This window comes from Camelus ferus, chromosome 27 (assembly GCF_009834535.1).
Source record: "Camelus ferus isolate YT-003-E chromosome 27, BCGSAC_Cfer_1.0, whole genome shotgun sequence".
In the NCBI taxonomy this organism is placed as follows: Eukaryota; Metazoa; Chordata; class Mammalia; order Artiodactyla; family Camelidae; genus Camelus; species Camelus ferus.
Genome location: NC_045722.1, coordinates 14,702,170 through 14,716,876, shown reverse-complemented (window position 1 = coordinate 14,716,876; position 14,707 = coordinate 14,702,170). Strand labels below are relative to the sequence as shown.

Here is a 14,707-nt window from a genome sequence, read left to right as displayed (position 1 = left end):
TGAATATGGCATCTCTGCACCACCATCCCATTTCTGACACATTTTTTCCTGGTCAAACTCACCCTGCAACTGCAACACTGTCCCTTGAAACAGCAGGGAATTAGAGCCCCATTTTCTTCTTAGGGCCCTTGGGAGTAAATAGTGGTAGGGTGACAGGGAAGGTTGCCTGACAGTTACCCCACAAGCAAGGTCCTTGTGCTTTTTGTTTTTCTTTTTAACCCTCGAATACTCAGAAACTGCCTCTGTTTTGCTCATTAGAATTATACCAGCCCTAGTACCCCATATAGTGGCAGTTTATTGAGCACTTTGGGAGAGCCAGATGCTGTGCTGATCACACTTTACATTTGAGTTCATTTGTTCTCACAGTAAACCTAGCACTTCCACTTTACAGATGAAGAAACTGAGCTGCAGAGAAATTTAAGTAACTAGCCCAAGATCACACAGGCGGTAATGTCAAAAAAAAAAAAAAAAAGAAAAAAAAAAGAAAAGAAAAGAAAAAAGGGAAACAAACCAAGTTGTTCTGGCTTTCCAGCTCGTGTTCTTACCATTACCATATAAAACTTGTTTTGTATTATTTAACAACAGAATTTACAACAAATTGCTGATACCCAGCAGTTGCTCAAATTATGTGCCCTCTTTCCTTTGCACTGTTCCCGTTCTGGTTGTTAAGAGCAGAGTAGCAGTATTCAGTCAAAAACGGAAGGAGGGAAGACAGAAACTCAGAGTATGGGTGTTAAAATTTCTAGTGAATCTGCACGTGTGTGAGTGCATAACTAGTCTAGCAATGAGCTCCCTACAACCACCTCCTATTCATTTTAAGGTGGATCACTGTTCCCCCCCCCCCCCCCCCGTGCTCCGTCCCTCCTTCACCTCCTCTCCCCTTTCCCCCTCCCTCTCCTTTTTCTGGCATTAGCCTCTCCCACTCCATCTCCGTGGAGTTATGGTTGATTTTGTAGGACTTCTTGAGGTTTGGCACTGTTAGGGTGATGTGGTTTCATAGAAGATATTGCAGTAACCCTCAAATAAGGAACTAGGTGCTGCACTTCCTGTCCAAAGTAGACTCAGCAAAACATGCCTTTTGGGAGGGCTGACCTGGCTGTTTTTCTCTGCTTTTAAAGCCAGGACCTGAATAGGATGGGCTTGCAATGTTCGTGGTGTTCGGGCAGCTATAAGTGAGTATCAGCTTCCAAACTGATGCACTGTTTATTCTCTGCCATTTGATCTGGCTTTTTGCTGTATCTCAACAAGACCTATCTTTGAACTTCCCTCTGAATGACTAGTGTTGTTAGTACTGGAGAAGTATTTTTCTCTTGAGTTGATTTGACAGGGTTTTCCGTGTATGTTAACATGAAACTGAGCCTTTTTCTTGAGTTGCAACATGCTGGACAAGGTTAGAAGACAGAGGTTGATTGGTTGTTGACAGTTGCATAACAGATGGGATGCTGGGAAATTGGTTGAAATTAACTCTGACCTTAATGGATTTTGTTGTACCACATACATGAACCTTCCGTTTTGGGGCCGGCCATGAATATACTTATTGGGATGCTGTAACCTTGTCTCTGGGGAATGGCCTCTTAATCTGTGTTTTTCCACAGTTGAAAACTTGCTGTGGATCCTACAAAATATATAACAGAAAACCTAGTATAGATTAGCTTCTGATAAATATTGTACCAGACTTACAGTTTGCATAATTTGAATGCAGTCGCAGTTTGAAGCTGTGAGAGTGTATGACTGGATTGTGTAGAGAGGTACAGAAGTTTTGGAATTAGGTCTGGTACAGAGTCTGGCCTTGGCACTTACTAGGTGTGAACTGGGGCAAATTATTCCTTAAGCTTCAGTTTCCTCATATGAAAAATGGAAATACACCGGCCCCTGCCTCAAAGTTACTGTGAGGATTAAAAGTCAATTATATTTGTCTGGTACCATTGATAGTTAATATTGATAGTTTCATTTTTTTTTCCCTCTTTGCCTTCCTCTTTTGAATATATTCTCACCCTACTCAGAATAAAATCATAGTTCCTACATGATTAGCAGAGCTTCATGATATCTGAACCCCATACAGCTCTCATCTCATTTCATGACATTTTCCTCATTCCCGTTGCTTTCTTTTGCTAACCTCAGGATCTTTGCACTTGCTGTATCCTTTGCCTGATAGTCTGTCCTAGTAACTCTGCATCCTGGCTCTTTCATATGAGTCAGATCAGTTGTCATGACTCCTCAGAGATTTTCCAGACTCCTGTCTGCAGAAGCCACTATCTCCACTCAAAGGAAATTTCTGCCATAAGCACCTTGTTTTGTTTTCTTTAAAACACTTGTCTCTAACTATAATCATGCCCCTCTATACTGTAAGCTCCATTATGGTAGGAACCTTGGCTGTCTTATTTATTCATCAATATATTCTTCATACCTAGGAACATGATAGTTACTGCTTGAATATTTGTTGAATGTTTGAATGAATAAATGGAAAAAAATGTATGACCTAGACCATTCATTTTCTGAAAACGTGGTTTTTTAAGATATCCTGAGATAAGAGCTTAAGAACGTACAGAGAAGAGCAGATTCCAGGTAGAACACATTTGTAATACAATGGCATACCATCTGTCGTGTTATCTTTTCAACAGACTTTTGGAAACATTTTATTTGGTAACAGAAAAAAATATATATATATACACGAATGTTTGAAAATCAAAGTATTTATACAGAGCTCAATACATTTTCATATATTGAGAAGTAGCATTTTTGTAATTGCCTCATGTATAATCCAGTTCCCTCCTATTTAATAGGACTTAGATTTTCTTTTTAAGCTTTTACAGAGTAAGTTAAAATTCTCTGTATATTTATGCTGTGAATATCTTCTGGGATCTTTGTATATGCATACCATTTTAGAGAATATTGCTAATATGAAAATGATTTTATTGGTTAAGGTATGAGTGTCCAGTAGAATAGTATCTTTTTTTTTAAGGCAATCTAATAAAATAATTTGCATTTAGCTTTTCTTTCAGTTCATTAATCCACATAAGTTACTATACTAAATTACCTGAGAATAAATTGCTTGGAATTAATAAAAGAATTTCTCTTTTAGTCCTCATTCAGCCCTTTATTCTGTGAAACCTTGATTGGTTTACCTGAACTTTGTTCTCCATCTATACACAGAACATCAGCCTTATACTTGGAATATTACAAATGATATTTATAATGAAAGAGCTCTGAAAGACTGGGTACTGCTTTACAGGGTACGGTCATCCCTCAGAATCCGCAGGGGATTTGTTCCAGGACCCACCACTGATAGCAAAATTTGCAGATGCTTAAGTCCCATAGTTGGCCCTCAGTGACCACGGTTCCACATCCACAGACTCAACCGACCACAGACCATGTAGTATTTACTGTATGTATTTATTAAAAAATACCTGTGTATAAATGCAGTCATGCAGTTCAAACTCAAGTTGTTCAAGGGTCAGCTGTATTATATTTATTATGCACTGTAATTAGTTTCTGGCATTGCACATTTGATTCAAGGAAATCATGTCAGTAAATTACAGAAGCTCTTTTTGACGTAACCGTTAAAGTAGATTTTTGCATGCTTTTGATTTTCTGAAAATAATAGTAATAGTAAACCCTGTTTGAGACTGAACTTTTAAAATCCCCTTGAATATTATTGAGTTAGTTTCCAACTTTTCCAGGCCTGTGTGAAGTATGCCTTGGGAGAAACGGAAATCGGTCTAGTGGATCTGTAGCTGGTACCACATTCCATGTTGCTGTCTATGCCATGACTTTTCTTTCTGCTGCCCATGGCCTGTCTCCCCAGGGTCTGTAGATGTTAAGGACGTAAAAAGTGGTTCCTGGCAGTCTGGTGGGATCTTTGTTGTTAACACATTGCTGTTCAGAATGAGGCAGGTCCTGGATCAGGGCTGATCTGCCAACTCTTTGTCACTGGTTCATGTTAAGCATAATGAGAGTATGTGTTTAGAAACTTTTATAGTAATTTGACAGAGTAATTTTATTCTGTTGGACCTGTTAAATCTTTGAGCTTAAACTTTGTGTCTTGTAAATTTTATTTTTTCCTAATAATTTTTAGATTTTTTGCTTCTATGACAAATTGGAAATTTTTTAAAAAATCTAGTTCTTCATAAATAGTTTGGGAATTTTTTGTGGGACACGTGACTTTACTTATCTTACGCTGTAATTAGGAATAGTAGATCAGTATTATGTGTTTCTGCAGAAGTGGCAAATTAGAGGAGAGAGACCTGAAAAAAGTCACATGTATTCTGTGAAAGAGACAGTGTGCCTTTATTTTGACCTATTACACTTGTCTAACTGCTTCTAAATAAGATTAATGCATTTCACCAGTGAATTATGAAGAGTGCTGAATAAGGGCAGTGGGATTTATAAAAATACACAAGATCATTAGAAGCCTATAGACTTCTTTTTTTATTATTATTATTATTATTATTATTATTATTATTATTAATAGGTTCTTTAAAAATTATTTTTATTGAAGTATAGTCATTTTACAATGTGTCAATTTCTGGTGTACAGCATAATGTTTCAGTCATACATATACATACATATATTCATTTGCATATTCTTTTTCATTATAGGTTACTATATGATACCAATTATAGTTCCCTGTGCTATACAGTATAAACTTGTTTATCCATTTTACACATACCAGTCAGTATCTGCAAATCTCTAACTCCCAATTTATCCCCTCCCACCCCCTTCCCCCCTGGTAACCATAAGTTTAGACTTGTTAAGTATGGGCTCTTTTCTTAAATTTTAATTACAGTAACCTGATACAAAGTCAGGTGAACTTCATGCCTGAAGATAAGAATCCTGCCCAGACTAATGAACAAAAATTCTCTTTTTTTCTTGAGCTGGAAAAGCTGGTTTACAGAATTATGACTTCATTGTGATTAAAGTTACCGGTTTCTGTAAGTAGGACAAATAGCTTATCTATAGAAAATGGAATCTTCACCATTGGAACCTGTTAAATCAACTGATTTTAATGCTTACCATTCTATTAGAGTTTGAGATTCATATTTAGCTCTTAATCTTTCCATTATATTGAGTTTCAAATAAAGTTTAAAAAAATGGATGAGCATTCCTGTCCCTCTTTTGTGATTAGTTGTTTAATTTGGTAAGCATATAAGATTGCTATTTGATTTTGCTTTGTGTATTTGCTTTGTGAGAAAGCTAAGGAAACTCTTTAACGTTTTTAAGATGTGTTCTCTCTCTTCTGGTGCTTGGATATTGGACTTTTCTTACTGATCTGGGTTCTGTTCATTAGTCTGAAATTACTTTAAACAGTTCTATTTTTTTCAAGTTTCAGACTATTTTGTAAGTATTTCTGTCTCTTTCCCCAATTTAGAATTTGACTTCTGTCAACAGTGACAATGTCCTCCGTTTCCAAATAATTTCCACGTGTCTGTGTCTCTCCCTCTCGTTAAGTAACACCAGGCACTTTGCAGGCAGAGGAGATAAGTAGTTACCAAGACAATAACTCATGGAATAGGCAAAGGATCCTGTGAGAGATCAGCCTAGCTTTATACTAAGTGTAAAACCAAGAAGTACTTAAACAGAAATCTCTGTGTATCACTGAGCTGACCTAAGTCATCTGGGGAGCGACAGGGCTGAGAAAGAGAGAGTACCTTACAGGGTGAGTAGAGATTGGTCAGTCTGGGTTGTTTCTTAGCTGAGGGTCTGTTTGAAGTGCCCGGTGTTCTGGGGATGAATTAAGTATAACTGTTTCAGAGTCCAGGCTCAGACTTCTGTGTCGTGATTTATTTTTCCATGTTCCCTTGAAGCAGCTCTTGGGGACACCTGCAGTAAGCTGCCTGCCTTCTGACTTAGGCCAGAAGGTAGGAAGGTAACAGGGAGGGAAGAATTAGTATTTTTTAAACAATTAAGTTACACATAACTTATTCATAATGCCACCACTGTTAAGACAGGTTTATTTCATTATCAGATATTAACCTCCCACACTGCTTGGACTTTCTTAAATACTTGCAGCTGATATTCCATTTTGTATTTTGATATTTTCACTTTATCATACTCTTTATCTATTTCTTGGGTCTGTATAATTATTTTTGAGGCCCTCTAAAATATTCTGTTTATCACAAGTATTTAAATCATTTAATGTTTGATGTTAATTTTAACCTTAAAAAAAAAAAACCCCAGAAATTAACTAAGCGAATGCTGCAGTGAGCCTCATTTTTTCGCCTGTTGTTTTTTCACGTCTTATAAATCATTTCTATAGGGTAAATTCCAGGGGATTACATAATTAGGTCAAAGGATAAATGAACAGCTCCAGTATTCATTGTCATCTTGCCAGCCTTAGCTCTACTTTTCTTTTTTAAATGAATCGGCACCTGTAGGTTACTTTAATGTGGTGTTTTACAACCTTGGCCGCACATTAGAATCACATGGGGATTCTAATTACACATTAGTCTCCTGGGAACCTTTAAAAAAAAATATTGATGCCTAGGGCCACCTCTAGAGATTTTTTATTTAATCGGTGAGAGGTACGGTCTGGACATCAGGAATTTTTAAAGCTCTCCAGGTAATTCTAAAACGCAGGTAAGATGAAGAACTTTGCTTTAGTGGGAAAATTTAGTGCTTAGCATCGTGTCTGAAGATTAATTCCCGAGAGTTACTTGGTGAGTCAGGTTGGTGGCTTAAATCTGATTAAAAAAGAAGAATCAACAACTAGGTACCTTGATCACATCAGTAAATATTTAGATGTCTGTCTAGTATAAACTTGACTTTAATTTTTATTTACCCTGTAAGTATTGGTATGATAGATATTGATGTATGTATAATTAATATGGTAGGATATTGAAAATGGTTTTACAGAATCTTGAAAGCAGTGCAATAAGGTTAAACTAGAAAATACAGAACTTTGGCTGTTAGAGGAGTGAGGTATTCCAGAAGTCATGGAACCATGGAGTAAGAGGGCCCAGGTAGCCCCTGAGGGTGGAAGGGAAGAGAGAAAAATGACCATGGACGGCATGGACCACAAACTGTAACCATGTCCATAATGCACAGTAATCTAGAACTTAAATCTCCAGAACTTAATCACCCAAAATACGTGTATTAAGAATATTTCATTTGTTTTATTGGTCTGCATTTTCTAGTGCAAAATAGACAGTAGAGATAGTTTTGTGGGGCGGTTTAGAATGTCAGCCCAAATTCTGACTCAGTTTCAGTTTCCTCATCTGCAAATTGGGGTAATATCTTCCCTCACAAGATAGTTAAGAATAAATGAGGTGATACATGTGATATATAAACACATTGCTCAATATTTGATAACATTATTACATAATTAAACTTAGCACTAAAAGAGGGTGGTTATGGTTGTACCCCCAGCTTGTGGAAGGAAATAGGACCTAAAATTTAATGAGTACTTACTAACCATGTATATAGCAATGATATCTCTATCCATGTATCTTTTAATCCTTGCAACAGTTTTGTAAGAGAGCTAATATTATTCCTAATTCTTTTTTAAATAGATGAAAAGACTCTCATAGAAGCATAATTTGTCTTAGATCAGACCGTGGTATAAACAAGATTCTGCTCAGACCTCAGTTCTCGTGCTTTTCCCATCATATTGCCCAGGGATTAGCCTCTAGGGAAGTCTAAATACAACATAATGAGATGAATTTGCGATGATTTGTTATGACAAGTGGGATATTTTTTCCCCTTAGGAAAAAAGGTAGGTGCTAGTTAGTGTCAGTTTTGTGAAAAATGTAGCCAACACTTTGGGGTGTCATTTTTGAGAAAAACTGAAGGAATAAACATGCAAGTTGATGTTGTCCTTCATGTGGGTAGCTTGTGCTCATTTTGCAGATAGTCAGGTAATGAGAGTTGTGGACTGTGCCGCTTGTCCTGAATGCTGTCAGAATCTCATCAGACACCTGAGAAGGACTGTGGTTGATCTGCTCATTCTGTGAGTGACTCAGCCAGCAGAGGATAGGCTTTAGAACTTCTCATCAGAGAAGGCTTGTGTGTTGGAAAATGTTCTGCCTGGGGTGAATGTTCTTTTAATTTGTGAAGAAATGGTTCCCCTAAAGACCTGTTTGCTCCCTGCTGACTTCACATGACCCGAGACGCTTCCTGCTGTGGCACCTGTTGAGGCGTTCCTGTAAAGACCAGCCCTTTCCACCTGAAGCAGTGCAGCATTCAATGGTGGGGGAGCACAGGCTTTGGGAGTCAGTCCCACGTAGATCCAAGTGCATTACTCCATTATGTGTGTGCTGTGTGCTAGTAAGGCGAGCACCAGTGTTCCCTGACTGCCGCCAGGGTGCCAGGCATTATTAGATACTTTGTTTCCTGTTCCCTCTAATCACCACAGCAGCTTTTAAAGGGACTCTTACTATCTTTTTTTCAGATCATGATGCATACTCAAAGAGGTTACATGTCTAGTCTAAATTCTCACTTTTTTGGAAATGGTAACGTTTGAGGCCAGGTTTATCAAAATCTGTTGTGTTATATGCAGAGCAAATGAGTTAATATTTCTGAGTCTAAATTTCTCCTCCTTTGAACTAGGGGTAGTACTTCTTTGAAAAATTCATATGAAGATTAAATTACGTGGTGTATGGCCTGTCTCTTAGTGGGTACTCTAATATTAGTTTCTTCCCTGCCTTAAGTAATCGCAACATATTCGCTAAATACTAATCGTAGAATAGTCAAAGAATTAATACCTCTGCCTTTTTAAAATTAATGTTTTAACATTTTTTGAAAAATTCTAAACTCAGACAAGGTGCAAGAATAATACAGTGAGCTGCTGTGTATCTAAATTCACCAATTGTTAACATTTTGTTGTATTTGCTTTGTGTGTGTTTGTATGTGTGTAGATGGATGGATGGATAGAATTTTACTGAGCTCTTTTGAGAGTAAAGTTGCCCCTTTATTCCTAAATATTTCAGCATATTCTTACAACAGTACAGTTATCAAAATCAGTAATACAACATTAACATAATATGATTTTCTAATATATAGTTTATATTCACTTTTCACTAGCTGTTGAAAATATCCTTTCAAGCCATGATTTTTCCTCCTGGTCTTTATCATACACTGAATTCAGTTGTCATGGATTTTTAATCTCCTTTGCCAACTTTACCTTTTAAGCCATCACTGCCACTCCATTGGGTCTTACTAGATTTACTTCTTTAGGTTATCTTTCCCTTCATATAGAGTGAGTTCTTAGTGATTTCAAACCATTTGTAAACATCTTGAGGATAACAGAGGGATATCCCTACTCTGCTGTCCTGGAGTGAAATCCCAGCAAGTATTTGAGTACCTACAGTGTGTCAGGAGATGGAACAGGGTAGTGAGACCCAGCAAGTCGGCAAGTGTGTAGTCCTGGTCCTGTCCTCCACAGGGGTGACAGATGAGTGAAGAGGAGGTTATGGTGCAGAGCAACAAGTCTTTCAGAGCTCAGAAAAGGAAGACTGCCCTTGGAGTCATGCTGGACACTCTAGATAAAATTCAGGGTGCCATGAATGGTTGAAAATTACCTTATTAACAGGATGATTGAAAGTTTCCAGTAATCATGATCTCAGCTCTTTATATCTTGAAGCCTGTTCTGAGATCTAGTTGAATGTAACAATCTAAGAAATTCTAAGAGACCCCAGTACCATCTGGTGTCATAGTAATGAAATAATGCACACTGTCACAATTGGTAGTAAAAATACCTTCTCCTTTCTTCAGCGCGGTGCTGTCCTCATTGGGATGAAAAGGGAAAGGTAGTGGAGATCTCTGTAAACCTTCCTGCAGCCTCTGTACTCCATCTACAAATCTGCCTTTCACTCAGCTGAGGCTCTGGTGCCTCTTAATTCACCAACTGAGATAACCAGAATTTCTAGTTCATTTGTGAATGTGCCTTTCTGTCCTGCCAGACTTGATTTGAGTACATAAAATCTTCGTGTGTATTTCTAAGGTAAGTTTTAGATACCCAGGCATATTCTTCTCCAGAGCAAAAATACAAGGCCAAGGAACAACTTGATTACTAACTAGACACACAGAGGGCTTCTAATCAGGAGAATGCTGAGTAGTTAGTCCACAAGTGTGAAGGAGACTAAGCAAGGAAAATGACTTTAAAATGGGAAATGTGGTAGCTGTCCATAAAGAAGTCTGTACTTTGGGAATTGCAGAACATTTAATTACTCCTTGGATTCCAGGTATGGGCCTCATAGCCCACCTAGGAGGGAAGGTGGTTGGAGTGGGACTGGGCCTGCTGTTCCATCACTGAAGCAACTCTGTTTCTGCATATGGTTTTGTTTGAAACTGTTCAGCTACTTAGAAGTTTGAAAGCTAGTGTCTTGGGTGTTTTTTGTTAAAGTCTGTCTAAAGCCTCTGAGCTGCATTTTTCACTTATATCTACGGTCTATTTGTTGCATGCTCAGGGAGCCCTGGAGAATGTTCACATTAAGCAGGTGATGTTGGATTGTTTGTTCGTTTGAATTGTTTTACCCCTACCAGTATTCAGGGGGGTAGTTGACAGTATTTATAGTCTGTGTTACCTCTTTTCAGATGTACATATTCCAGCTTGTGTCATAATTTAATTCACAAGGTTTTTTCTTGGTAGTACAAAAAATGTTACTTTTACAAGGTGTATAGCATTATAATTTTGATAAAATATGGTATATTTAGTGCATAAAATGCCACATTCATAAGGGTAAAACTCCTATTAGATTCTTTCCTGCTTTTTGTTTCCATGGAGGTGACAGTAACACCAGTAAGCCAAACTGTGGCTGTCTGATTCATGTTTGACTTTAAACTGTGTTTGTACATTTATCCTTGAGAAAGGTATCATATTTATCCCTGTAGCCCTGGCATCTAGCACAGTGCCTACTGTGTAATAGGTGTTCAGTAAATGTTTCATTGAGTGGTCTTCGAATATCACATTGTGAAACAAGACCATAAAAACAAGATTGTAGTTAGGAGTAATCAGAAAAAGGAAAGTAATTAGAAAAACCCATTTAATTCAACAGAAAGTAATAAATTATACAAAGAAAGGAGAAGTAATTGTAGTTCGTTACTTGGATCGGCTGTGGACAGCAGCTCTAGACACATGATAGCACAGACACTGAACACTGATGCAACCGAAATTATAGCTCTTAACGAGGAGGAAAGGACAGGCTGTGGGCGTGTGTTTTTAGGGGAAGGGGGCAGGTAGTGAGCTGAGCCTGCATCTTCTGTGTTGGGAAGTCAGTTTGTAATGCCTTGTCAGTCTCAGCTCCTTCGTTCCCGCCTTGTGCGTGTCTGTCTGTGCTTCGTGATCCTGGTGTTTGGAGATGTGTAGTTTTTTATATAACATGACCCCAGAATGTTAGGCCAGGTTTTCATTTGTTACTCTGCCAAAAAAGTTAGTGATAAAGAGAAGTTCTTCATATACTCTTATTTTTGTATTCTGTACTTTCTATCTTGAACCTTCTGTGAATTGCAGCTCCGAGAGACACCATCTCAGTCCTAAGGAGCTTGTATTCTAGTGAGAAGGAATGACAAGGACATAAATTATTAAATAGCTTTTAACATATTATTTATAATATGTAATGAATTATTAAAGTGTTTTTTAAGCCATAAAAGAGTAATATAATAAGATCAGTGGGTGAACAGGTTCTGTGTCCATAGAGAGAACAATAGAAACAGAGATCAGGACACCAGACTGTGCAGGATGGGTGGAGTTTGGATAGGCCGGCATGTCTGGCTCATGAAGTGTGCGTGGGGAATGGGCGTTTACAGTGTGGCTGCAGAGTAAGATCTACAAAGATAAATCTACTAAAAGAACGTTGGTGCTTTACTGTGGAGGTGTTGCTGGCCAGGCAGAAGCATGGGTGGTGCAGCACGGCCTCTGTGAAGGGCTGTTGCAGTGTGCAAGGAGACAGTTGTTAGCTGAGTGGCCTTGGTCCATGAAGTTCTGTTGCTCTCTGCTTTATGTGTCCGTACGGTAGATCTATGCTTCATGGCATGCTTAAGATGAAGAGAATGCCTAGGTGGTGTGGGCATACACAGTACACACACCACTCCCAATGCAAGAAGAACAACAAAAAGTGTTGGTGGCAGCAGGTACTCATGGAAGCCAGTGGGAGAATAATGGCGTTGACTAGTCTTTGGTTTCTAAACGGGCTAGGAAGCAACAAAAATCCACAGGGATGATGAGTTGGAAGATTGCAGGGTTAGCACTTATGGCAACAAGAGCACATTCCTCTGGAAGGGGAGAATGGGAGAGATGGATGGTAAATAGACTGTGGTCACAGAAAGGAATTTCCCAAGGTTTAGATATTAGAAAAGAAGCAGTTTGAGAATTAATAGTGGTGAGGTTGGTAAAAAAAAAAAAAATCCATTTTGTTGGAAATGGACTTTGCACTTTTTAATTGCCCCTGCCTTGGCAGACAGTCCCCTTTTAGCTTATTATATTTGGTTCACACTGAATGGTGTTGTATAAATCAAGTTTTGTTTTCAAAGGCCTTTTGTTTTAAAAAAACAAATTGGAGTATGGTTATAATGGTAATCTGAGTAAGCAGTTATGCCAGTAATGTCTGTCAGACAGTTAAGCAGAGTTCATGGCAATGTCAACCCAAGCTCCAAAGCTCACAAGTCACCGCCCCCTCGTTTGGTATAGCTGATTGGCTGCTTAATTGAGTCATTCAGTTGAACTTTTAAGTGACTGTCTTACAGGTACTTTTCTGTTTGTGGTCACTTTACTCAGCGTAGAGCAGCTTGGTAAATATGTAAAACATTTAACAGAGCATATGCTAGGTTCATTTTAAGCAGCTGCTGGGGTGTCACCCTTGAGTGTGGAAATTACAATAGTTTCCTCTTGCAGCCCCCTTGTTACCCTCAGTCAGTGCGTGGCTCTCCAGTTTGTTACCGGTTTTCCACTACAGCATATTTTTAGCTTTCAGATTCCAGTTATTCACTGGTGAATTGTTACAGACAGACAGACAGGTGCGGTTTAGTAGACAAAGCACTGAGAGAGAGAGTTGAAGTAATGTTTCCCTCTTATTTTGTCAGTGGATGGCATGTCTGTTATGTCTTAATACTTTAGTTTCTTCCATTTTAAAACATGATGATGATCTCAAACACAACCTTCCGCCTTCTTCCAGAATCTCTAGGATACTTTACCAGCGTACTGGGTTCATTAGAGAGAACCACATAAGAGATTTCCTGGTTTTGTTTTGGGGGGAGATTAGGTTTGTTGTTTTGTTAGTTTAACGAAGGTACCGGGGACTGAACCCAGAACCTCGTGCATGCTAAGCACGCCCTCTGCCACTGAGCTGTACCCTCTCCCACCGAGATTTCATGTTTTGAGGCCTATCCCAGAAATACTTTACATATAAGTGCTTTGTTTAACTATGAGGTATATCCATAATGATGTGAATTGAGCAGAGTTGTTTTTTAAATTAAAAAAGTTATAACTTACTTAAGTACTTAAAAGTACTTCATTCAAAAGAGGATTTGATAATTATATTGACAAGCATAATGCGATATGACATTGTAGTAGCTTTTTTTCATATAGTTGACCTTGAGAATTTTGAGAATGCGTTCTCCACCTATTTGTAATAAACATTGGTGTGCCGTTGCAGGGATTGGAGTGATTAGTTCTGTCCTTCCCAGTATAATTAACTGCAATTAGCATGTGATATAACCCATTTTAAGGGAAACGCTTAATAAGCCTTGCTTTTTTGGAAAGCGAGGCTAAAACCATCCTACTTACATTTCCTCATTATATGGTTGTTGGCATAATAGTAACTATTTTAAGGTCCTAGTCTTCTCTTCTGATCAAAAGATTGTCCTTAGGGAGAAATACTACAGTTTTCATTTAACCCATTTATGACCCCTTGTGAAGAGGATGGAACAGTTAGTTATATGCCTGAATTACTGGGGAACTGTACAAACCAGATTTTTCCTACAGAGCCTCAAAGAGCAATGAGGTGAAAAATTTTACATAAGACTTTGAGGGTTAAATCTATGCCTGGGAGACAGAAAAAAATATATATATATTTTTTAACATATTATTATATTATACACATGATAATATAATATTAACCAGAGTTTGCTTGCTTCCAGGGAGAATGCTGGAGAACCAGACTCCTGGAGCAGTTTATCGTATGAAATCCCTTACGGAGACTGTTTTGTGAGACATCACCGAGAGCTGGACATCTATACGTTAACCTCCGAGTCCGACTCACACCAGGAGCCCCGACCTCCTGGAGACAGTTGCACTGGACATATTTTTAAACTTATGAACATCCAACAGCAGCTAATGGTAAAGAAGAAAAGTTTCATTTTCAGTCTTTGGTGACCTCACCCCTTCCCGCAATGAACCTTGTTATAATTAGAACATAAAAATGCTTCCCTTAAAGACCGTGAAGCCTGCAGAGCAGTTTTACCTGCATAGGTGTTACCATGTGCAGATGCAGAGCTGGCTTTGGGGTGGCAGCAGCAGGAGGCTGAGAATGTTTCAGTGGTGTTTGCCGGGCTTTTAAAATAATGAAATACACTGATACACATTGCAGATACAGAAATATGCAACAACTAGAACTAAACTTCCCTGGCGTAAAAGGAAACTTGTTTAACTCTATACATTTGTTGGTTTAAGTTTATAAAATGAAATGAGCTAAACAGTTTCTGAGATTGTTGCTAAAGAACAAGAACCAGATTTACTCAGAAATAGAGGCTTTTCACAACTATTGATGATGAGCAT

The 14,707-nt window shown here is 38.3% G+C and overlaps 1 protein-coding gene across 14 annotated transcripts in view; it reads left to right on the top strand.

The window, feature by feature from the left end:
• Nucleotides 1–14,707, top strand: part of AKAP13 (A-kinase anchoring protein 13) — a 293,283-nt gene that overhangs the window by 135,401 nt on the left and 143,175 nt on the right. For all 14 annotated transcript variants that reach the window (XM_032469408.1, XM_032469415.1, XM_032469409.1 and 11 more), the window contains exon 6: nt 14,071–14,269. In XM_032469408.1, coding sequence (XP_032325299.1) covers nt 14,071–14,269 — 199 coding nt within the window. The remainder of the gene's footprint in view (nt 1–14,070; nt 14,270–14,707) is intronic.